Source organism: Harpia harpyja, chromosome 7, assembly GCF_026419915.1.
Source record: "Harpia harpyja isolate bHarHar1 chromosome 7, bHarHar1 primary haplotype, whole genome shotgun sequence".
Classification (NCBI taxonomy): domain Eukaryota; kingdom Metazoa; phylum Chordata; class Aves; order Accipitriformes; family Accipitridae; genus Harpia; species Harpia harpyja.
This window is the reverse complement of record NC_068946.1, coordinates 40,831,035-40,857,007: the sequence shown is the minus strand read 5'-3', so window position 1 is coordinate 40,857,007 and position 25,973 is coordinate 40,831,035. Positions and strand designations below refer to the sequence as shown.

Genomic DNA, 25,973 nt, shown 5'->3' with positions numbered 1-25,973 from the left:
TACTTGAGTATTAAGCTCTGTTGTTATTCAAGCTGCCAGGCTGTGGCTAGATCCTTCGAAAGCACTAGGTCCAGCAGCGACTGCAACACTGTGTTGTTCTTCTCCACTGAGGCTGGAGGAAGCTGCAACATCTCACGTAGACTGGCTTAGCTGACACACTGTAATATAATTAACAAGCTTTGTCAGAGAGTGGGATTTATGCAGAATGAGGGGGGGGGGGGGGTGTCCAAGTCGTCTTGTTTTGCAGCAATCTGTCTGTTAGGAAAGTGCCTTTGTGTCCCATGTAACTGAAGCCAGAGCAGCAGGTAGAACTGGGTGAGTCAGCGCATGGATAGCTTCATTGTTCTTGATAAGGATCACTTCACCATTCTTGGTCAGGATCAAGATTATCAAAAACATTTCTAGGAAGAGCAGTTCTCTTGCCTGCCTGTTGCAAGCATATAAATGCAAGAGCAAAGAACAAAAGACCCACAAGAAATAAGAAGCAAAATCATGCCTAAACGAGGAGGTTGCCTTGACCAGCAATGTGTGGAGGTCAGCACAGAATCAAGTGGTTTATGGTTATCCCTGATGAATCAAATGCTACGGCTTTACCCTCCACCCACCTTTTCCAGACTGTTCTAGTTTCTGATGGCAGATAATTACTAGAGTAAACCTGTGCTATATCAAAACCCTAAATATCTGAAGGTCATCCTACCCTCAGGGCTGATCTCCCCATTACTCACTGATGGGATGCAGCCACCAGGTTTCTTAGGGTCTGCATCTGATTTTACATAGTTTAAGCCCTAGCTTCAGTACAGATTGAGTTTCTAGCCTCTCTGGTTCTAAGCATAACTAGAAGTCCTGCTGACGTGAGCACCGATTAGCTTCAGGGGGACTCTCACATTTATTGTAATTGGGTGCTGAGCCTGCTTACTGGCTGTAGAAGTAATTACATTGGATAGATTAAGTGTGCAGATCTGGCTATTTTGGGACAGGGAATGGTGTTGGGCTCTACAGTACAAGAGAGATCTTCCCTCTGGTTCCCATAGACCACTGAGATTGCACAGCTGTAATCCTGTAGTGATGCCAGCTTTTCATAACCAAGCACCATGATGTCATAATAGAAAAACGTGGTTTTTCTTCCCTACTTTGAAACACGGTTGAAAATTCTGACATCTTCTGATCAAAGTATCAACCATAAAAAGCAGGACTTAGGGAAAGCCTGCAGATCCAGCCGAGGAGACAGAGCTTTGAAGCAGGCCTGAAGTGGATCAGCCCATGACAAGGGACATTAGACATATATTTAAATGAGCTGTCTGATCTGTAATGAATGAAATTCCACTCTGATCAATGACAGAGCCAATGTTTCTCTGAGACCACTTTAAGCCTCGGATAAAAGAGCCGAAATTGAATGTTTTCTCCTTGGCTGTAGAACATTCTCCACAGAATCAAATCCATTCTCCGAAGTATTAAACACTGCGCCAGGATTGTAAATCTATTCTTAATTACCTTATCACAAATATTTAATGCGCAGCCTGATTCAAGAGGGCTGTTTATAAAATTCTTGTTTGTTTGCCTTCTAATTATAAATGTTTATGATCTTATGCAATTAACTGTGTGATGCTGATGGATGGGTTGCTGAGTCAACTGAGCACCTGTTTTCTTAGATAATTTTGGTTTCCAAATATTTATAAAAGTACAAAATAACTTGTTTTTGTCTGTATTTACTGTGCTCTAAATTACTTATCGATTTCCCAGTGTCAAGCTCAGGAAGCTGTAAAATTAAAAAGAAACCAAGTGGAGGGGTGGGCAGGGAGGCGGAAGTAACAGTGATTCATTTGCAAGAGCAAATGCCAAGAGTAAGCAAGAGTCCATCAGTTTATATCAAGCTGCAGGACGCTTAATGCTCCCATCGAAACAAATTTTGTCTGCCTAAGATAAATTAGGATTGGAATTCCTATGTTCAGCTCTGTGCATCCCCTTACAGAAACACTCCTCCCTCGAGGATCATTCTTGTTTAGAGGTGAAACTTTCCAATGAAAGGCCAGACTTAAGTGGGAAATCCTTCAGGAAGAACTGTATTCAACTAGAAGTGTCCAGCTAGAAGCAATTATTCCACAAGCCAAATCCTGTTTATGTGGGGAAGACAGCAGGTTGGTGTGAACTTCTCTCTTTGTGCACTTCCCTCTTTTCAATGCAGAAATGTCTGTATGAGAATTTCAGATGGATTCTGGTAATGGCCTTGTCCTTTTCCACTGCTCCCAAGTTTATGTTGCCCTCCTCTACTTCTTCACAAAATCTGTTCTCAACGGATCCTCTGTGAAAACCAACCTCTTTGGAAGGAAAATGTCTGTGAGTTTCATGCAAAATGTGTTGGTCCAGATTGTTGCCCGGTCCATGAAATCCCTTGTTCGTGGTGTTGGTGAAATGAAACTCCTACGGAACATGGGCACTGAAGATGTGCCGTTCTCATTCCCATTTTCTCATGTATAGACCTGGCTGGACCAGCATCAGAAGAAATTCCTTGAGCTGAAAATTGTTGAATGCTGGAAGAAGTATTCAGGGGAACTATAATATACACTTGTCTTGTTCTTATTTCACTCTTATGTCTGTTTGTGGCCATTGATGGAAACAGGGCAGCTGGCTAGATGGAGCCTTGGCCATTCTTACGTTTTTAGACATTTCTACTTGCACTGGTTTGTGCCATGAAAAGATTTTCTAGATTGCTCTGGAGCTGGAGACAGCCCATATTATGTGATGGGGTCATTAACCTGATAGCAAATTCTACAAAAAAAATTTCTAATGCCTCTGCTTGCACTGCCATGTTGATGTGGCTATGCTGTTGCCAGGACAAGACATAGTATCTCTGAGCTAACATGGTAGGGCTAACCCAGTGCAGTGCTCCAAATTAAAACATGCTGAATCTGGAACAATATGTACAGGAAACAATATTGATCTCTTTTCACTGTGTTCACTCTTTCCATATATTAGCGTTTTTTGCTCTTTCTCTGTGGCTTTATTAATATTGAGTCCATGCAGAGGATCAGATCATCGTCAGCCCTGTGGAGGTCTGTAGAGTCCAGGCGGGAGGGACTAGTGATTATCCTGGGTGCAGGGATGACTTCCCAGAGCTGAGAAGCTGCTTTGTGCTTCACAGCACAGGCAAACACAACAATACCTTGGCAATAGGTTATACCAAAACTGTACACATGGCTTATGCTGGTATCTTTTATATGGGAGAGTACCCAGCACCTAAATACTGCTCTTCTGCAAAACTATCACAGTAAGTGACCCAGCCCCAAAGAGCACAGAGCCTGGTTCCAGACTGGATTTAAAGCAACAGGTAAGCAACATCAATACAGGTTGGCTAGGCAAGGGTTGTGTCAGTGCAGTTGCATACCCAATCAGTGCATGCTCACAGCATCTGGGAGAGCAAGCTGACAACTGCTAACTCTGGGGAAAGACTTACCTCTTCCATTTAACCCCCACCCTCATGCTCATTTTCATTCCGGAGTAAGAATAACTGGACTGTTTCTTTTCCAGATGATCGAGGTGCAGCATGACCAAGGGTGAGTATCATGTCCCAGAGGTAAGGCTCCTGTCACTGTAGGATTCCTCTGAGCCCTGCAATACCTGCCCACACCATATCATGATCCACGTGGGCAGACTCTGTGCAAGGAAATGTTCTTGGTGCTGAGGGTGGACACATACGGGCTGTGTGCTGCAGGTGGCCTTTTGTCTCTTGGGATTAGTTGGGACAGATGTGTATTGCCATCAGTGAGCCTGTTGGTCACGAGAGAGGTCCTCAGCCCAATGGCTAGAAGGACTGTTGGAAGAACATGGGCAAAACCCAGACGTGACAAGGACAACTGCGTTTGTGCCTCTGGATGGGCAAGGGAGAACCAGCTGGCACACTGTCATCCTGTGAGATTAACCTGAGCACTTGTGAGCCTCCAATTTAAGGCAACTTTGGAGCAGCAGTTTCCCAGAAATGACAAGCAGTCACCTGCACATTGTCAGCCACTGCCACTAAGTGATCTTTTCACCAGGACTTTCAGCCTCTAATTAACCTTCCTCTTATTCCAACACTTGCCATACATTTTCTTGAAAGAGACAGGTAAATTCTTGGGGCAGGAACTGTTTCTCCTGTTTGCCAGTAAAGAAACCACCAAAACAAGGCTTCTGCTGACAGTGAGTGGTACATCACCCCTGCGCTGTCACTCACATTATCTACAGGAGGAAAAATCACAGTCCATTCCAGCCAGTTACTCCGTCCTGCTTCTCATAAAGCCCTTGTCCTGCCACCTGAGCTGTCACTTCTTGTTTTCACCTTCAGCAGCACTTTCCCCTTCGGTTTCCTTTCCAAATGCAGTTTCACCTCAGCCAGACAGCTGCCACGCTTTAGCCTGTTTCTATTGCTTTCCTTGCTGGGTGTCAGGGGAAGATTCTGGCAGCTGTGATCAAAGCTTAATGTTTGCATCCACAGCAGCGCTGGCTCAGGCCAAGGCAAACCAATCCTCCTGGGAGATAACACTTTCATTGCCGGGCTTTGCCTCTATTGACATCATTGCGTACACAAACCCTTCCCTCCTGTTCTGTAAATTCTTTCAGCTTTTGTGGCAATCTCCAACTCCACCACTTTTGTTTCCAAAGCTCCAGCAGCTCAGCCCTCACTTATCTCTTTGCCTTAATCTCATCCTATATGCTCCTCCATCCTTAGCTGCCTTTTATCTTAACCTAAGAGCAGGAAAGTGGCTGTACTGGTTCAGACAAGGGGTCTGTATATCATAGCATCCTGCCTCCAGCAGTGGCCAAAAGTACAAGGAAGGGTGTGAAAACAAAGCCAGAAGAGTGATGTTTCCCTGATGGGCTCTGCACACTGTAGGGGACATAGCTAGCCACAGATGGTCTCTTTAGGCTCAGCTATGTTCTCCAACCATGGGTTTCTATTGTAGTACAGTAAAGTGTACTGACTTTTGCTCTGCACTCTGCATTTGCTTAAGTTAGGCTGCCCCACCACTTCCCAAATTCTCATAGTCCCCATGAGATCACTCTACTCCAAAAAGCTCTTTAGAAATAACCGTGAATCTCTGCCTCACCCCAGCTTCACAAGTACCTCACCGTACATGGGAGATGAGTCACCGAGCTCCCACTGGACCCTTCCAACTCATACTGCTTTTCAATGCAATCCCCTGTACTTTATTCCTCATCCATGATGCAAGATAGTCCTTGGTGATAAACTGGGAAAAGAGAGCCAGAGGGACCTTTTCCTGCAAATACAGGCTGGGAAAGGGACACCTAGTATGTGACATCCCTCAACATTGTGGCAGGGTCAGTTCCAGCTGAATGACAAGTTCTTTATACAACCTAGCACCTTTAAATCCTCCAGTGGCCAGGACTCAAGGCTGCAGAGCTGTGCTCTGCAGGCAATGGGGAAGAGGGTGAACGAGGGAGTGGGAAGAGGTGGATTCATAATTGAAAGTTATGCTGTGGCACCAGTGGGACTCTGCACTTGGGCTGATTTGGGAGAGGAGATGTGAACATTGGAGCTGATCAGGTGGGGAATCAGGTAATGCCCTCCCTCTCCTCACTCCTGTTCATCATCTGCAGAACCTCCTCATCCTGCCCCCCCTTTTTCTGCAAGTGAACTCCCCAGGAGGGTGCAGTCCCTAGTGCAGAGATATGCAGAATCAGCACTGTACACCCCACTTTGCTTTCGATACCCTGATGAAATAAACTGATATGTCACAGAATCACAGTCTTCAGCAGTGTGACTGCCTGGTCCAGCTTGTGTTTGGGATTCTGATTTCTCCTTCCTAAGGGTAGCGCTTCGCACTTCTCTTTATTCAATGCCATCTTGTTGATTTCTCCAGTTTGCCAAGATCATTTCAAATGCTGATCTGATCCTCCAGAGTGTTTGCAGCCTTTCCAAGCTTGATGTCATCTGTGAATTTTATAACAGCACTTCCTATTTCATTACCTAAACCATTAATAAAAATATTGAAGAGAGCAGAGTCCAAAACAGTCCTACTCGAAACGTGTTTCCAGTTTACAGTCCACCACTGACAACTACTGAGAAAGCAGTTTTTCAATTGGCTGTACACCTGTGTTACAGTTATTTAGTCTAGACCACATTTCTCTGGTTTGTTTAGGAGAATCTTAAGCCAAAGCACCAAAAGCATTGCCCAAGTCACGGAATATCAGACTGCTTCGTCCTTAGCCACTAGGACAATTCCCCTCCCAAATTAGATACGGTTATACTCTCATGCTCATCAATTGGTTCGTTAAAAAAATTACTCTAATATCTTTCTATGAATCAGTTAAGCTGATTTGCCCTTCATTTCCCTGATCCTCACTCAGTTCCTACCTTCTTTAATGATAGAGATTATATTTAAAGCTAGGTACTCTGCTTGCATGTCTCCAGCTGCCTGGCACCTCCTGCATCCTCCCCAAGTTCCTGATGATGAAATGCTCATGGGTCAGAGGCTGTTCCTGCAGCTTCCTCTGAAGTTCATTAGGACATGCTGACAAGGACAGAGCTAACTCATTTGAATATTTTTGAGTCTGTTCTTTTCTGATTCTGCCCTGGGCTCCCTTCTCCTCATTAAAATTATTTTGCTTAAGTTTTGAAGATTGAAACAAAGGCAACATTTAACTCTTTGGCCCTTTTTGTATCAAATATTATTTGAGCTCGTAGACTTGCCTTGTTCTTCTTTACATATGCTTATGGACCCATTTCTTGTTGCCTTTTGTATTTCTGGGTGGTCATCCTGGGGTTCAGCTCTGATGGCTCCCTATGCCTATGTGATTTCTAGAGACTTTTCATTAGTTGCAGGCTCTTCTTTCTGCCTTTTGTGTGATTGCCTCTTCTGATTTTTGGGTCCTCAAAGAGCTCCTGATGCAGCCTCAGTGCTCTCTTCCCACGCTTCTGAGCTTTCCCCTGCACAGGCACAGTTTGCTGTTCTGCCTGTAGTATCATCCCTTTTGGCAGCTGCGAGCTGTTCGCAGTTCTTTTATCCTTCAGATTCCCTTCCCAGGAGACACTCCCTGCTCTGGTCCCCTGAGGCTGCTGCCGCTGCTTTTCTGGAGTCCATTATCCTCACATCATACTTTTCTTCAGCTCAGGAATGCTTTCATCATACAATCACTTTTCATACAAACTACTGCTACACACAGATTTTCAGGGATTCTTTGCTTTCAGATGAATTCAAATAGGAAGTATAGACTCCTTCATAACTGTTATCTCTGCTTTCCGAAATATTAATTTTGTCCCCCAAATGTTTCGAGAGCTTAGTGGACAGTCTATCCTGCACACAGAAGTCCAGGTAATGGGTAACTTGGGACCCCTGATGTCTTTTAGACTGGCAAGACACTGGACCAGTGAGCAGGATGTCTCCAGTCCACAAAACATCTAGCAAAGGTCTCCTCTGAATAATGCTGGAACTGTATAAGGAAGGTGTGCAAGCTGAGAAATGTCCAGCATTGAATGACATATAGCATAAACTGAAAATGTATTTATAATGATTAGAGCTCGAGTGAATGCTTAGCATATGGAAAAAATAATTAGCTGATTATAATCAGGCATTTTCTTATCAATCATTCTCCATGCACATTTTTTAATATCTAAAGAACTGATTAAATATGTACAAAGCTGGGCTGTATTTTGGCTCAGCAGAACTGGGCCGGCTGGACCCTGTTGAGTGCTGTTGACCACTGGATGACAGGTGCTGTCATGGAGCCCATGGGTCTGGGGAAGACAAAACACTCCTTCTTCTGCTCAATGCCCTTTAAGTGCATTTGCTGTGACGGGGCTCCACTGGCAGGCAGCTTTCACACCGACGTGTACGTCATGCTTGGCTTTTCTCAGGCCACAGGGGCCGCAACTCCAGCAAAACTGAAACTGAGCCCCTCAAAGGGTGAGACCTCCATGGCGTAGGCAGAGCCCCCACCAGTGCATGCAGAAAAGCTGCTCCCAGCTGTCTTGGGGAGGTATTTTATGGAGGTATGGACTCTTCCATTTTTGGGTCGTTAACAGCACAAACAGGCTGCCCCCAAGCCTTCAACTGCTGACTAACAGGCAAACCTTGTGCTTATTACGGCTTGCCTCCTCTCATGCAAGCTGGGGTTCAAGGACGGCTCTGCCTCAAAGCTTCCTCAGCCCCAGGTGGGCCAGGACCCCCCACAGAGGCAGCAAGAGCCCTTCTCCTTCCCTGCCTCCTCTGTCCATCTGGCAGAGCAACAGGAGCAGCAGGTCCCATCTGGGCAGGTGGTTACGCTATGCCCCAAGCTCTCTGCGGCCATTAACAACCACCTCCAGACTCAGTGAGAGCCTTGCCAGGTGGGAGACGGATCCAGCACACCGGCATCTCAGAGGGTCCCCACAGTTGCTGTTCCACCAGGTGAGCGATCATGGTAGACCTCGCCTCTGTCACACTGGGGCTGAGCATGCGGAGCCAGGGAAAGGAGGCAGCTCTTTTATTACTGATGGGAGTTCTTGGCGTGACAGCCAGCGGCATCTCTCCTCCAAGCAGCACTGTGATTTTGCTGCTGAGCTATACAGCAGGAGACAATTTCCAGGTCGTGACACTGCAGCACGTCATGGGTTCATGTAACACAAGTATGTGGCAGTGATTCCTGTGTGCATAGGGTGCTATGGGTTCCTCTTGGAAGCAAGAGCAGTCCATCCCACATACATGGCATTTACAGCTGGGGGAGGAGGAACGCTTTATCCAGTGGGATGAATTGAGAGGACAGGTAGGACTGCCTGTCATTGGCCTCGGGGAGCTGGGGGCAGTATGTTGTAGGAGCATTGGGGGAGCTTTTATGGCTGCCAGGTAGATGCCATCTTCTCTGCGAGGTGCTGCCTTCATCCCAGGGCAGCCATCCTCATTTATGTCCTCTGTCCACCCTCACGTTCCTCTACAACACATGGGCTGGGCCCTGTAGGGCTGAGCTGGTAAAGCCCCAAATGAGGAAAGACTGGCAAAATTAAGGAGCTGATAGGAGGTGTCCAAGGGACAGGAAATTCCTTTTCATTCAGCACTCCCACATGGTTTGTTTGCAATGGGAAAACAGCATCAGCTGTCTTCAAGATGCCATCTGTGACGGAGGAGCTGGGCTGACCCTGGCAAACAGCACACAGCAGCACCATCGCTCCGGAAATGCCACAGTATTTTCAGCTGTAAGCACAGAAGCTACCAACCACCACAACTTTTTCTTGCCCTGCCCAGACTAGCACTTTTACATCCTGCCTCAAAACTGGGACAAAAAAAACCCCAAACCAAGAAATAACAGCAAAAATAGGTAAAATAAAACCCAGAGAAATCCTTGCTCAGGCAATAGATAAACCATAAAAAAAAGCACTCCTGTAAACTCAGCTGGCTGTGGACAGCTACAGCAAAATGGATGTTGTGCCCTTAAGGGCTTTTGTACTCCTGTGGTATTTAACTCACAGTGCATGATAAAGCAGAGGATTAAAGGGCAGTCTCTAGCTATGCAGGCAGCAATAAATGAGACTCTTCCTGGAACAAGCAAATAAATAAATGAAGACTGGAGCTCCACCAGCAGAACAGCCTTGCCTCTGAATCATACATCTCCAGCATCATTCCCCACTTGTGAGTCTACCCATAACTGTGCCAGTATAGGAAGGATAGGGCTTGGAGGCCTTACCCATATACCTCCTTGCTCCCTTAAAGTTTCCCCTCCTCGCTTTGTAACTAGGATTGTATAGACTCTCTCAGTGCCTTTTTTCCCCCAATTTAAAATGGAGATGGGAACAACACCCCACATCTTGAAAGGACTTTGTGCACGAGAGGTGAGAGTCACTTGTGTGCAGGTGTGCATACTCTTAGGTCTTTAAAAGAAGGGAGTAGAAAATAATTTCAAACTGGATTGAACAGAGCACTGGCCAAATGCACACCCTAGTCTCTGGGTCTCTGTTTCCAGACATTCCCTGACAGAAGTCTATGGAGGTGGACACTCGTGTTGAGGAGAGAAAAAGCACGGCTTCCATTTCACTACACTTGCACCACGGCAGCCAGTCCTCCAGGTCTGGGTCCTGAACCTTTCTATCCTATAGCTAATGGTACTTCAACCAAAGTGCTGCCTGTGCAGTCATGCTGCATCCTCAGCCATTCCTGGGACATTTCTTTAAAGCAGCACTGTTCGTGTAGGGCTTGGAAATATGGCTTCACACTCGCTTGGAGTGAGACTTGAAAAAGTCATGCTGTCCCCCAGAATGGAAGAATACATACATATTTTCAGACAGGTGAGAATGTTTCATTTGGACTTGAATTTTTTTTTAATATTGTATTCCAGTTCTGACACTGAATTTAAAATACTCAGCATGAGCAGTCATCTCTAAATGCTAAATCAAAATGCTTTGTTCAATACTGATCAAAACATGACATTTGCTTATTGAAGGTAGAACTAGTGCCTCCCTCTCTGCTTTTATTAGCAAATGAAATTCTGTAAGAAAAAATGGGTATAGTTTCACAGTTTTTCATTTTCTAAGGGATGTGGGTCCTGCCTGAGCCCAATCCCTCCAGACTGCTCCAGCCACCTAAGTGCTCTTTCACTAACAGGAATAGGGACCGGTTAGGAAAGACAGAAAGGTGAGTACAGATCACCCTTAAGAGAGCATCTTCGAGGGTAACGCAGGGCACATAAACTACTAATGGACCTGGAAGCTCCTCTGAACTTACAGGTCGGTGTGTGTGTTGTAATTGCTTCTACACCCTTGTGGGAGTGAGATGCGGGCATCTTTCCCCTCCGCCATGCGGGAAGGCAGCCCAAGGACGTGAGGTAGAAGGTGCTCCTGGTGCTCTTTGGCCAGCCTTTTGTTGGGATAAATGTATCCCTAGGACACACTACGGTGCAGTCTGTTTGGCTGCTTTGTCCTCCACAGCTGTCATTGCAGACCCCAGGATTTCTGTGAGATTTCCAGGAGCCTTCCACCTTGGGTGCTGCAGCCTTTCCTCTCTGCTCCCCCTCAGTGTCCCTGCAGGTCTCACCCTGCTTTCTCCCCTGCAAATGTATTCACCTCTTATACAGGGGCACTATTAAAAACTAAGGAAAGTGGCAAGAGGACAAGGTCTATTATTTCTGATCCATCACTAGCTAGGATCCCTGGGAAAGCAAAACTTTTGCCTTCCTGCTCTGGGTATACAAGGTTCTTCCACCAGAGCTGAAGACCTTTACGGAGTGCAATACCCAGCTCAGTGAATGCTGATGCAGGCCTGAAAGCGGCAGGTAAGAGTTCACGTATGCTTACGGGATCTATCAATGCTGAGCTGACAAGAGTGAAAGCAGTGAAAGGAACTGAGAGTGGCTAAGTCTGCAGCAAAAGTCTGGGTGAGACCTGAGTCTTGTAGGACACAGGGAGGTCTGTGATGTGGCCATGGCTGAGCACAGTGAATTGTCCCACCTGGCATAGTAAATGCCCGGACCTTTGGCTCTTCAGGCTTCTCCACATTCAGCAGGTAGTGATGACTGCCCACTCCACATTGGCCCTGTCTGAGTGTCATTGCTGTGGTTTTGTATGCTGGCTGGACCTCTTCCAAGAAGGTAAAGAAGTGCTGGCTGGACTACTGGGCACAGGATCTTTGGCATTATTTAATCCTATTGAACAACTTCTGCCAAACACTGCATGGTCGTATGAATATTGTGGATCCAGCTCTGCCATGGGGCAGAGGGACTCAGGCTGTGGCTGCCATCAGTGCATCTTGGTTCAGGAAGAAAAGCACTGCTTCATGGAGTAAATTCCAGGCAGAATAAGTTTAGCAAAGCCAAGACTTGTTCCCGTCAGTGAGGGAAACCTGCACTGCTTGACCTGAGATCACCCATGAGCCTGTTTGCACTGTTCTTGCTTACAGACTTTTGTATCTGGGTCTGAAAGATGGCTTTGTTGGTAGGTAGCCATCCCTCCAGGAGAAGAACCGATCAGTCACTACTTTAAGAAGCAATCCCGGAACTGGATTAATGTGGCTTCATGTTAATCTCTTCTCACCTCTGTCTCTGGAGCTGAGGACACACAAAAGCAGCCTCATCCACTCTGCACAGGGGATGACTCCCCTGCGGTCTCATCTTTGAATATGGAGTTGACTTCTCTTGCTACTGCCACAACAGCGTGCCATGGACCACAGCCTCTCACCTCCAGGAGTAACATGTCTGCGGGGATGGAGGCTGTAGTAGGAGGAGCAACGGGACAGAAGGCAGTTGGAAAAACACAGCCTGGCACAGAGCTGAGGACTTTTTCCAGCCTTTACTAGACAGTACAATTTATGCAGCTGGTGCAGGAGGTCCTACCAGCTGCCTACAAGGGAATCTCCTGCTGTGGTGTAGAAGCTGTGACAGACAGGTGAGTGCTTCTGCCTCTGCCCATGGATGGGATATTAACCCAGGAACACCAGGCACTTAATTCCACCACGGGGTTTAGTGACAGGGAAGCATCGTTCTGATTATAATGTATCACCCTCAAAATCACAAGATGCAGTTCGCAAGGTAAAAGGATTTCTTTTCCCCCTCAGAAAATGTTAATTATGTTGCCCTCGTTAAATGCTAAACACATTGATCCACTGGAGCAAAGAGCACCATATGGTTATTCATGACAAAATGCATCTCCGGAGCCCTGTTGCAACAGTGGGAAACTGCACGGAGATGGATGTGGTGAAGGATTGTGGAGTTGAAAGGACATGTGTGAAAGGCCAGGTGCTGCTCTGACGGTGCTGGAAGCCAAGCTCCTTCCCTGCAAAAAGGGAGGGGGTTCAGAGCCAGGTCCAAACCCCGTGGCTCTTTGCTCAGCAGCGACATGCTTGTTCTGTGGAGAGCTGCTGGAGCTGCACTGGAGTTCAGCAGGCGCACTGAGCCTCTGCAGAAATGCCCACTGGTGAGAGCAGCACAAATGCATGCATGCCGGCTGGCCCACTCTGCTCTCTTATTGAATAATCAATGCAGCATTAGACAAAAATAGGTCCCATCTTTCAGGAACAGAGGGGTGGCATGTCTCGGCTTTGCCGAGCGCCCGCTGTTCCTGGATAGCTGCCAAGAAGTCGGTCGGCAGATTGGCTGTGCAGCGTCGCTTCTCCTGCTGCTGGACCAGGTACAGAGCCCTCAATGACTGCTCTCGCGGGATGGTCCCTGCCCAACTGGATTGAGAGCCCCACAACACACACTGTGGGGAATGTGCCTGTCTCCACACCCCCCTTTACAGCTGATAAATCAATGATTTGCTCAGTGATTTTTCAAGCATGCACGTTGTGACTGAATGTATGCAAACCAGGATTCACAGCGTAAAAAAAGCGAATTGGCTGCTTGACTTTATCCCAACTGCCTGCTCTGATGATGGGGCCTGGATCTGGTCACTCCAGTTAGCTCCTGGTAGCTCCAGTTTGCAGGCAAACTGGGCTAGAAATGCATGAACAGCATGGCAAGCAATGCATTAAGATGAAGGGCCCAGAAGACTTCTGCATACTCTCATGGGTCTCTTCCAGGTATGTTGAAGCCATGCACATTTGCTGTCTGGGTTGGTCTCGGGTTTCTCCTCTGAAGACATTTACTGAACTTCTCTGCCTTGTGCTCTGCCTTTAGGGTGTCATCAAGCCAAGGCATAGGCTTGGTACTTCCCCAGAACTGATTTCTTACTGCTGTAGCAATTCTTCCTACTTTGTACCTTGGGGGACTATGCAGACCTGAACGAAAACATCTGCTTTCCTTTTGAGAATCAGATCAATACAGATGAAGACCCTGAAGACACTTAATTTCTCAGTTTCTCTTTATTTGATTGGGACTTTGACTCCTAAATCCTTTGAATGCTGAGGGCCTGAGTGACCTGGCCAGAAAACACCCTGAAGCTACCTCAGCCTGGCATTTCCTCTAGGAAGCAAAGCTCATTTAAAACAAAACCACATTAGTTTTGGCAGGAAGTTTGAATTGTGACTGTCTCAAGGAAACTCCATTAATTACTGTTCCCATTGCACTATGAAAGATCAAATGCTGTGGATCAGTTTTAATTGGCTATTGATTTCTTATGTTATTACCTATGGTTGTGCTGAGATGCCATCAGACATACTGGATGCTTTTGATTATTCTTGCTGGCAGCTGGGATTAAAAACAGCGGGCACACACTTCCTGATCTGTAATGGATTGCCACGGTGTGCCAACAAAAATCGTTGGCAGGATGAATGGTCCTGCTTTGCCTGTCTCTTGTGCTATTGAGCTGCAGTGCAGTTACTGTTGTGAAGGCAAATATCCTCAGGGACTGGCTGCCAAGGAAAGCGAGGGAAAAGCTTCAAAGAGCATGAGGATTTAGTGCTTGCGAAAGTGCGCGGCTGTCAGCACCAAGGCAGGGTGAGTCAGAGAGCAGGGACTGGATGGGCATGGGCAAAGAAACAGTCCCCACCAGACAGCGGTCCAAGGAGATGCAGATCAGATTGCTTTTGCATCACTGAGAATAAAGCCCCCAGCATGCCAACCACAGCCATACCCCTGTGTGAGCACAAGCAGGACAGCACACACAAACCATAACAGTGACAGCCCTGCGCACACAGCCTGCTAATGGCCTTCCTGAGACGCGCTTCCCCCTTGGAGCCGAGCTGGTGATGCCTCAGCCTAGAATGTGACATGCTCATTAACTGGCAGAGTTGCTCCTTGTTTAACAGGAGATGGTTTCCTGTCCTCCTGACCCCAAATGACACCTTAATCTACAAACGCTGACTTTCCCTAATTGCACCTTGACAGAGAGAGAGGCAAACCCCTCCTTCGCCCTCCAAGGACTGTCACTTAATTAACAGGCAGGTATCTCTCAGGATTTACAGCCCAGCTCTAAGCTGCTACTCTCCCTACTCAGTAACTCAGGCCTATGAAAGCTCACTCCATTTATCTCTGCATTTCGATAACTGCATTTCTGCTAATCCCTCTCTATGCTAGCTTTGCGGATTTGCCTCTCAGGGACCCATGGAGAGAGCAGTTAATCAAATGAACAGTCCCCATCTCACTTTTCAGTCACTTCCTGGTTGCTGATCTCAAATGTCTGTGTTGTAGATGGCTTCATAGCAGAGTAATACCTATGCTGGCACCATTACCAGTTTCTAGTTTAATCCAACTCTCATATCTGTCCTACAGACATGACCAGAGATAGCACATGTGAAAGAGAGAGAGATCAGAATCAAAGACGTTGGGGCTGGCTGGATATCAAGAAGCATTTAGTCTGTTCCTCCTTCACAATCTGGGATCATCTCTCCACAACCTGTTCTTGACATATGTTTTCTAACAGGTTCTTAAAAAAAACCCCAGTATTGGAGACTCCCACAAATCCCAAGCAATCCTTTCCAGTGCTTCCCGCCCTCCTGTTACATGTCTGAGAGCAAGGGGGAGAACAATGTTGAAAGACCATCTTGCACATCTTGCCCAGATGGACGTAGCTTCTGGTACTTGGGGCCATACCATCTGTCCTGCTGGTCACAAGGAGCAGATTCATTTTACTTTGGCTGTGGATTTGTTTCCATGGTGGGTGAAGGCGTAGCAAATGGTGCCTGTCCCTTACAACTGTTTTTTGTGGAGCATGCTAGAATCTAGCAAAGTCCAAAGAAAACTAGTGTATTACTGAATGTGAGTTGCTGAGGGTCAAACCCAAGACTCCTGGATTTTGATACATGGATCAATAGTCTCTGAATTAACAGCCGCATTTTGAGAGCTCAGTTTGGAGGTGATCTGACTGTTTCAGATTAAGTACAGCTCAAGTGAAGATAACAACAAAATGATTTGTGCTTAGGGAGCTATACGTGCAAGTGAGCACTCATGCCCTCACCTTTGACTCCACATTGGAAACACCAGTGCTGCCATGGGATTGCCCATGCAAATTGCCACAGATATCTCTGTCTTGGCAAATTGCTACCCAAATCCCTAATGACTTGGTAGCGAGGAGAGCACACAAAACAGCTAGGCAGTTGCTGACTAGGTGCATATGCCCTGTCCGACGATAGTCAGGATCTCTGCAGACTTGGTGTCTTTTCCAGCTTTGAGACTCTGGTGCCAGAGGAAGTGTCCTGCTGAGAACCTCCAGTGACAGGGTGTGTAATCTGGCCTCCTGGACAAATGTCACTGGCTACTCAATGGATATGAGACAACCAAAGTGGGAACTGGCAGGAACTACAGTGCAGCTCTGCTTCAGTACATCTGCTCTTTAGTAAATACCTTGTCTTTCAAATCTCTGCTACTCTGCCAGTGAAAGCAAAACTTGGGGTCAAACTGGGGGAAGGAATAACTGGAATTCATACAATTGTGTTGGATGTACAGTATAGCTTTCTGCTAGCTAAAGCTGCCCAGCCTGTTACCAAACAATGCACAGACCATGTGTGTGTTACATTAGCTGAAAAAAACAAATGTGGTAGACCTGAGTGCACTTAATGTCCTGCTCTTTCCCCATCACTGAGCATTTCTTAGTTCCTAAGTCTTTCCTACCCACCCACAGGCTGGAAAGCAAAAGGCAAAAAGGGCTGGACTGCGGAGGAGGAGACACCGAAACGCACAGACAGCACCCTGGTATTTCAAGAACCGTTGTCACTGCAATTATCCATGAGAGGTTTTATCCAGAACTTGCAGAAGTGGAACTAAAGCCCAGGGAGGAGTAACAAGAGGCCTCAGGCCATACTGGCAGTTAGGAGCAGAACTCTGAATCTCTGGAGCCGGCTTTGCCCGGCTGAGATCAAAGACCCTGTGTGAGGCTGCAACGTTTGGGAGATGGATAAAGAGAGGGAGAATAGCGGTTCCACAGTGAGGAACTCACTGCGAGTCTTCTAGGGAGCTGGCATTGCTGCATCCATCACAGTCAAGCAAAGCTACAATGAATGAGGAATTAAACCCAGTTACGGAGTTCCCTTTGATCAGCCCCTTCTGCTGGCCTGACCCGGCCCGGTCTCTCCACCATACAGACCAGCCTTCTAGCTAGTGCTGGTGCAGCCCCCTGAAATCAGCAGGGCTGGAGAGAAGTCCCTCAGAGGAGACACCTGACTGCATTGACAGGCAGGGAGTCACAGCCCCCTGTGAAGACCTCATTTGTCACTTGGTTCAACCTGGGCAGAGAAGGAAGAGGAGGAGGAGGAGGTGGGGAGGAGAGTGAACACCAGATCTCAGCTAGCACTGCTCAGAGCTCCCTTCCCCTCCACTGCAGACCCGGAGTGGCAGCAGCTGGGATTGCAAAGGGTATTGATGCACAATACAAGCAAGTTTTACACTGGAGCGTGGCAGGGGCAGAGGGCTGGCTGCATGCACATATAAGCTTTTCTAGGGAAATGTATACAAAAGCTCACATGGTCCAGAACATCATCTCTCCTGGTCGAGCATGGGTGGGCTGCCTGGCAGCACAGGCACACAGGCTGCACACAGCACAAGTGGAGCCATCTCTGGGTAGTTTCTGAGGTGCTGGGCAAGAGAAGCCACATACAGACATGTTAACTCACTGCAACTATAACGCTTCCCACTTGCTTTTGAGTTTTGGGAAAGCCAGCATGCCTGGCCCACCAGGATTGCCAACTGCATAGGGAGGACCGTGAGACAGGGGCTACCCCAAGCCACAACTCTGAAATGTTCCTGGGAATGGGATGGCTGCTTGCTCTTTGGCTGGAAAAAAATCAAAGCTCCCAGCTTGGGGCGTAAAGCTTAATGGTGGCATCAGTGAAGATGCAAAGGGGCTTTTTTTCTCCTCAGAGAAGCTGGAAAAGAGAAATAGAGGCCAGACCCTTAAAAAAATTAATAAGAAAGAAACAAAGAACCTCAAATCTGAATCTGTCTACCCAGCTCCCCTTCAGTTCACGGCTGGCGTGGTTTGTTCTCTGCCATGTGGGAGGATTTAGCTCCTATTGACAGATGAGCTAATCAGTTCCCCTCAGCTCTTGAAGCTTTAGCAAAGCCAGTTAATCATGTTACTGATGTCCGCCCAGGCCAGGGCTCTCCACTTCTGTCCTCTGCCAACAAGGCAACACAAACACACATCACACACACATAGGGATAATTTTTTTTCCACTCTCAGTTCCACCAGCAAGAGGATGTCACCAGTGGCTCTTGTGCCAACATGTGGGTGCTGCCCATTTCTCTTTCACCCCCTTTGCCACCCTTTGTTCCTGGAGAGATGTGGTAGCTCCATCAGCATCTCATGAAGGAGCAGGATGATCTCTACAGGCCAAGCTCACCTCTCATTGTCAGCACAGTGGTGGCAACAGTGGGAGGAACTGGCCTGGGTTTCAGCAGGCCCAACTCCTGTGCTGGAAGGATGCTGAAGCCAAGAACCATTTGAACCCGGATACCAGGGTGTGCGGTCCAGACCTCTGTCCCTGCCGCTGGGTTTGTTTTACTTCTGTACCCCAATTTCACCAGCTGCTGCTCTGTGATATAGTCTGTCCTACTCCTCCTGAGGGCTGAACTGGAGGCCATGCCCCTTCCCTCTGGAGTGGCTTTACCCGTACAAAACTCGTATCCACCAAGTCAAGAGGTCTGCCTTGTCCCACCGAGTTTCTGGGAGGCTCCTTCTGCCTTTATACCAATGATGGAAGGACCCAGACACGAAGAGCTCTCTGGGACCCTCTTTGCTTCCTGGAAGGGTCACTTGAACTGACGTTATCTGGTGGCCTGTGCTTGGGTGGACACTGCTCAGGAGCACGTTTGGAGGTGGCTGGTGTTCACTGGACTGTTTCGGTAACCACCGCTCTTTCAACGGCCTGGCTGGTGAGTGCCTCTGCCTGCAGGTATCGTCAGCTACGTCCCCCCATCCTGCAGACCTGTGCTGGGGCTACAGCTCAAGCTCTCAGGGAGACCCTGCTGGGGCCAGGCTGCCAGCACCTGCTTTGCTGTCTGGGCTTGCTCAGTGTGGGGCAGCTTTGTTCTCAGAGCAACCTGACAAGGACCCCAGGCTGGGCCATGGCCTGGGCTGGTTGGGACTTGCAGCTCCAGGGTGGGCCAAAGAAGGGGCAGCCACCCCTCCCCGGCAGAGAGACTGGGCTGGAGAGGCAAGGAGTTGCGCATGGAGAGACCCTGCCGTACCCAACCATGGGGCAGTCCCTAAATTAGCTGTTCCAGAAAGGAAGGAGTTTCTCAAAAGCCTTACAATCCCCAGCCTCCCTGAGACCTTCCCACCCTCTTCTTGCTCTGAAGAGAGATTTGTTCCTCTCTGGGGTTGCTGCAGGTCCCTCTGCCAGCCCAGCCAAGGAGACACCCTGGGGCTGCCCAGACGAGCAGAGAGGACTGTAAAAAAGGTGCCGCGGAAGCAAAGAGGTGGAAAAGCCAGGGAGGCTCAATCCGAGCTGAGCTGCACTGGCTGGCTCTCCACGCTGTCTCCCGCTCCTCTCCGCGTGTGAGTGGGCGGGCGACCTTGGCCGTGCCGTGAGATACGATCACCCACCTATACAGACAATGTCCATGAAGCCGTACATTCCATAGCAGATCTGGAAGAGCAGGTCCTGGCGCTGCCATTTGGCCGAAGGACTAAAGGTCGACCAGATGAGCCACGAGATACTGGCGATGAGGAAGAGTGAACCCAGGATGGCCGCTGCTATCTGAACCTTCTCAATGACTGTCAGAGAGATGGCCTGCCACTGCAAGGGGAGGCAACGGGGAGAGGAGAGGGGACAAGGGGGAGGGAGGAAAGAAAAAGAGAGGAGATTAGTTACTTGGGGCATGTTGCTGTTTTACATCACTGTGGTGGTTTTGGAGATCTCAAAGAGCACCTACGAGCATAGGTACTTTTACCTGGTCCACATCTGGGGTGGAGCATGGCAGTTGTTCAACAGTGCATGGCCCCATATTTCCTGACAGCATTGCTGAAGAGGCAATGGGGAGGAATCCTGCATCTCACCAGGAAAGCACAGAGACCTGAGGGAGGCAGGATGGACTGGGGGAAAAACACCAAAAATAACACCCCCATGACAGTAGGTCTGTGATGGCCATCACAAACCAGGACATTCAGTTGCTACCTCAAATAGATGCCAGGCAGCATCCTCAGCCAGAGCGTCCTATTACCATGAGAAGAAGTGTCTCAGAGAGCCAAGCTTTCCTTCGGAGGCCTTCCATGAGCTGGCTCTGTGCCACTTTGTGAGATCTGACAGGATCACAGCACTAGGTAGGATCTCACAGCAGCAATGCACATCCCACAAAACTTGTTACAAACAACACAAGTTGCTGTGGTCAGGACACCCTGCCTTTAGGTGATGACATGTTCAGGCTGTCTTCCAAGGTAAACGTCAATGCTTCTTCCTCAGAAGAAGAAAAAAATAGAAATAACTCCCCCAAATCCATTCACTATGTCAAATAGCTTTGTATAAGCTATGGTAAAAATATCCTAAGCCCGGACTCCTCTCTGTCATCCAGCATAAAACCTCCCCACTCAGATTTACGCTGCTGAGAGAACTGCTCTGTAAAAACCAAGAGCAGAAATTGCTTTCTTTAACAAGACTTGGGGACATGGTCCATAGTCCTTCCTGCAAATCAGAAATCAAATGCATAAACAGGCTGGGGAGAGACAGTCTCTCCTGGCATCGAAGTATATAGGCCACCTTTAGCTGTGAGATACATGCCCTTGAATTCTCAGTGGGACTGGCAGAAGGATAAATAAAGGCAGACTTCAACCTCCTGCAGGGATAGAGGATTCAGAGGAACTGAAAAAGTTTAGCCTGGATTCAGCCCAAATTCAGTGTCCCTGTGAAGTGGCATCTCTGGCGGGCCCTTAGCACCCTGCATGTTTGTCAAACATATCCTGGGACAGCTGGGTCACCTGTCAAGCCTTGTCTCATCCTTTTGCAGGGCAAGAAGGGAGTTTAGTTGCTGGGTCCCTCTTTAATGCCCAAGCCAGCCAGGAGTTACCAGCGGTTTTGGGGAGGTAGGGAAGAGTTTGAACCCTGATTGAAGGGCAAGAAGGATGACAGGTGACTTGTGCTGGTACAGGCATGCATGGCATTGCTACCAGTCCAATGACCAAACCCCTGAACCGAATGCACTCCCCTGCAAAGGGCTGCCTTTGGAGAGGAACAGATGAGAGCTTCAGCCTGAGGCTGAGGTCTGCAGGTTGCAGCTGGAAGAAGATTGCCTGGCTTGGCTCAGAGGTGAGCTGAAGTGTCTGCCTCTGCCAGCCTTGCTCCTTGGCTTAGATCCTGCAAGGGCAGACAGCCCTCAAATCGCATGTTAGGGATGTGCAGCATCAGTGATGTGGGTGGTACCAGCTTATTTCATAGTTGGCCACAGAGTAGATGGCCATAAAGCTGCTGAGCAGAGAGAGAGCTTGTTCCCTGCTGAAGCAGGACTGGGCTCAGCTAACCCCTATCCCCTTTCCGGGCTCAGCTAACCCCAATCCCCTTTCTGCCATCCGCTCCAGCAGCTGGTGCAGCCAAAAGCAAACACGGAGCACTGGGGACACTCAGTGATGTCTTCAACAGCCCATTCCCACTCTGCCATAGCCCGACCTGCTCCACACCTCCACCACATCCAGACTCACAAGTGGCCCCTTTGTGCCATGAAGAAGCTGAGGTAGTGAACAGCCCTCCTCTTATGGCTGAAGCTTGGTGCCAGTCGCAACGGGTCAAGGCTAGATGCAGGGGTGCTGGAGTCCACAGGAGATGCACAACTGTGCAACTCATCTCCTAAGACGGAGCAAAGGCCACCCAGCACCCACTGCCCCCAAATTTGGGTTCTGAGGGTGGGATCAGCAGCTATGCTCTCCTCCCATCAGCTCTTCAGCTTTGTTCTCAACAGCACCATAAGCAGATGCAGGACAAATCTGCAACTGGTGCCATCAGCTCAGAGCTCCAGGACTAGAGGCAAGTGGTGGGGAGGGGGTTTGGGTATGTGTGTGGGGTTGCACTTTCACCCCTGCAGCTTTAACCAGACCTCATCTCTCCTTCCACTAACTCTGGCGAACACCAAGGAGAGGGGAGTGCAGGGAGCCCGGTGCACAGCCTGGTGCTGCATGTGAAGGTTTTACTGCAGGTCCCTCACGCTGACCCTTGTGCGCCTGTGCCAGCCAAATCATTCTGCATCATTTCTCTCTCTCGAGGAGGTAATGGACTGGCTCCTCACCATCTGCCTGGCACACTGCAAGGCCTGTGGTTGCAACAGGTCTTTCCGAGGTAGCAATTAAAGATAGAAAAAGAAGAAGGAGCTGTTTTCTACAACTAGCAGCCACGTACAACCAGCACCACTGCTTTCCAGAGACAGGGAGGCTTAGGTGTAGTACTAAATATACTGTCAAAGGGGATAGGGCTCAGAGCACAAAGAAGTTACACCTGAGAGCAAACTTCAAACCCTGCTCCCTTTGGTTGGGAACAAGAGAGGCTGAAACACAAGCAGGGACACTGCCTGACGCTGCTCAGCTGGCAGTAGCTGCCAGGAAGTTCACTGTGGCGATAATGAAGAGGCTGGAGTCCGTCAGCTGTGCCAGGGAGTAGGAGACTCTCCCCCGGCATCTGGCACTAAGTGACAGCGACACACACAGCAGCAGTCCTGACTGTTCAGGAGGTGGCACTGGGGTGTGATTACCCTCTGGCAAGGAGGTAAATGGGTCAGAGCTGAACACTGGGGAAAATAACCAGCTTGCAGAAGAATTTAATATTTTCCAGAAAAAAAAAAAAAAGTAAGTAATAAATGTTGTATTTCCTCTCTGGCAACCCTGAGAAGTGCAATTTAGCATCCCACACCTAGCCTGAGCCACCAATAACCGGAGTCATTATTTTTCATCTTTTAATTCCGTTTTGCTACACATCTTAGGGTATGAGGTTTGCACAGAGAGAAGAAAAGGGGTGAGAGAGGATAAAGCGTGTTACCCAGTGAGAGCACAGACAGAAGGGTCCAAGAGCTGCTCAGAGGTGGAACGTGCTGATGAATTTCAGCTGCAGGAGCTGGGCCTGATGCATCCCTACACCAGTGGCCTCAGGAGCCCACCTCAATCACAGCACTGTGCCTTTCAGATTTCATAACAGCCCTTAGAAAATCACCTGTTTTCCTAACCCCTCTCCACCATCATTATGGCCAGCAGACCAGGGATTTGGTGGGTGATCCTATTGTCCTTGGGTCACCACTAGAGCTGCAAAGAAAGGTCTCAGCAGCGCTGCAGAGTCCCTTTACTGGCAGATCTGAAACCCCCAAAGCTCTTTGTCTGAATGCCTGGCTGCAGACACAGCCCCCTCCCTCCAAATTTCCAGCTCAAACATTCAAGCTCCAGCAAGGTCACAGTGTCAAGCAATCCTACCTTGAGGGTAGAGACCTAAAACCGAGCCCTTCTTTCCTCAGCTGCTAATGACCGTTGAGTCCCAGGTAGCTGCTGAGCTGTACTGAAGTGCACCTTTAACAACGAGCAGCTCACCCAGGTTGTCAATCAGGAATATGAGCTTTAGGCAGGTAGAAAGCTCTACAGATGCTCTGCCAGCGCTGAACAGGGCAGAACTAAGGACTTGGTGGTACCAGAAAGCTTTAAAGGCTTCTGCAGGATAACAGGAGAAGCTTTGAGAGCTCCAGGATTCCAATAGCTTCAGAGCATGCCCAAGTAGCTCTCTGCGATGGCTTTTCCACCCGCGCTGGAAAAAGGGCTCCATCCTGCCAGACCATTCTGAAGAAATGTCCTCACTCACTCAGGAGCTCTCTGTCTGTCCTCTGCTACCATCCTTCCTGGCCTAGTGCTTGGCACACCACCCAGATGTGCATGTGCAAAACACCTTGCTCTCTTGGACTGATTTCCCCCGTTTCCCCATTTTCCCCAAATCTCAAAGCTTTGCAACCTAGATGCCTCAGAAAGGGTTTCTTAGGAGCCCAGGTCTGACATTTGCAATGACCTTAGCCAGGGGCCAAGCTGGGACTGGTGCCTGCCAGTCATGTCACTCTTGTTCTCTTGTACTGTTTCATAACCTGTGTGTTGTACTTGGGACAAACCTGTTTCCCTGTTTGCTTCAGTGCTTCTGCTCAGAGGCTTGTGAGTGAAAACTCCCGCTGCTAATGTAACATAGATTAATAATGTCATTACTATAGTATTTAAGGCCTGATCCGTATCTCCCTTTCTTTGGCACCAGCAGTCTCCAAAGGTTCCCAAGCACCAGCATGAGCAGATCCAAGGCAGATATTTGCCTGCAGAAGATATCTTACTGCAGCAGCTTGCAAAGAAGACTTGCTTGCTGGAAAAGCCTTCCTACATTCCTCTGAGAGCTCCCCCATGCCTGCCTCAGGCAGTTCAGTTTATTTTTATTGCTGTATCTGACACGTCCCCTTAGTACGTATCATTAACATCCTGAGCTGTGCTAGTCAACAATTTAATTTTCAGACACAGGATCACAAGCAAGCAGAGGTTTTTCCTAGAAGGTTGGAGTGGACCATTCCCAGCACTGCTTAGGTCTGGCTCTCCCCTCGCTGCTGTCCCGGGGCCCTGGCCATCTTCCTCAATCATCTTTTGGAGGATGGCTTTTCTTTTTATAAATTCACCAAGCAAAGTTATGCTACTACTGTGATAGCTTCCCTGCTGTACTTTTACAGATGCTGTGGCTTATTCAGATACTGGAAAGGCAGCAGGGAGGAATGAGGGTCCACTAGGGCCATGTAATGGAAATGTGCAGTGATGAAACCCCCTCTCCTCCATGTGCCAGAGCATCTGGTGAGACTCAGGCTACAGTATCGGTATCCTAGAAAGCCCCCGTTATAAGGCATAGGCCATCAAGCCTCTCTAGCTGTGATTGCACCCATTGCTTGCAGGCTGCAGGCTGCAGCTGGAGCTCAGCAGGGACCAGCCAAAGCTCATACTCAACACAAGTGATTCAGCAAGTTGGGACAACCAGGAGATGCCAGTGAACTTGCCTCAAGCTTTTTAGCTCAGGAGCTCATGCTGAGGTTCAAACACCCTGGGACCCTGGCCACTTTTCTTGCAGATGTGGGTGTCCTGGTGAAGAGGCCATATAAACAAACACTAATCAGCTCTTAACAGAGCACCACCACAGTCAAAATAGAGCCAGAGAAGAACTGGGACTGGATCCCAATCCCAGCACTGGAGAACAGGATCTTTGGAGCTGAAACAACCCACAATACAGGAAGAGTCAGAGATAACAACTGTAAAGCAGAGTTGAACTCCCTGAGACTGCAGACAGTTATAGGTCTGGGAAGGTTGGTTCAAACAGATTTTCTATTTGCTAAAATCAGAGCATCAGAGCGGATGTGGCTCAGAAGCAGCTACAAAGGAGCTGCATAGATGAAATCCACTGCCGAGTCCCATCACAGCAGATACCTATTCCACTGCGTATGAGCACCAGGGTGCCTGCAGCACTATCACGTGCTTCTAAAACCCTGTGTCTTCGGGGCCTTTTTAAATTCATGGGCTTTGCACAGATATTGCAATGGAGAGGAGCATTTAACCATGACTCCTGTCTTGATGACTGGCAGACTGGAGAGCAGGAGGATGGATGGATGGATGGATGGATGGACAAAAGCTCTGGATCTTCTGGTTGCTCACAGCTGGTGGGATATTTTTGCTCATTTGCTGCCTGACTGCTGCTTGGCAGGACACATGCCTTGCTGTCCAACATCTTTAATCCCCCAGTCTCAGCAGGTTTGCAGTGTTGCTGCTTTAAGACCTTTGCTTTTGAATGCCTGCAATCCAGGGATGGGGGTGCGTGTGTTAATTTATAGAGATTCATTCTGCCAAAATACCAGACTAAAGGCCTCTCTGGTATGAGACATCATAACAGCCTGGAGGCTGGAAGGAGTCTGTGTTAATTATGTATGAACCATGTTTCCCTGGCTGTAACTTCTCTGCCCACACCACGAGTCTCCACACACATCTAGCCCATGCTGTGTTCCTAGGCACTCCAAAACATGTGCAGCAGATGTCAAAATGGGCAGAGAAACATGCAGAACCTGGGGAACATGTGGGTGTTGGATATGCTGCTCTGCTTGGACCAATTGGACATGCTTCAGGGAGCCCAGGGCCTGCCAGCTGCCTGGATTTGGCTTTCCAGTGGTCTGTCACATGAGAGGACACA

General features: G+C 48.5%; 1 protein-coding gene across 2 annotated transcripts in view; it reads right to left on the bottom strand.

Moving 5' to 3' along the window:
- MARCHF4 (membrane associated ring-CH-type finger 4) overlaps positions 1 to 25,973 on the bottom strand; it is a 106,200-nt gene that overhangs the window by 2,743 nt on the left and 77,484 nt on the right. For both annotated transcript variants that reach the window (XM_052792786.1, XM_052792785.1), the window contains one exon: positions 19,373 to 19,565. In XM_052792786.1, the coding sequence (XP_052648746.1) occupies positions 19,373 to 19,565 (193 nt within the window). The remainder of the gene's footprint in view (positions 1 to 19,372; positions 19,566 to 25,973) is intronic.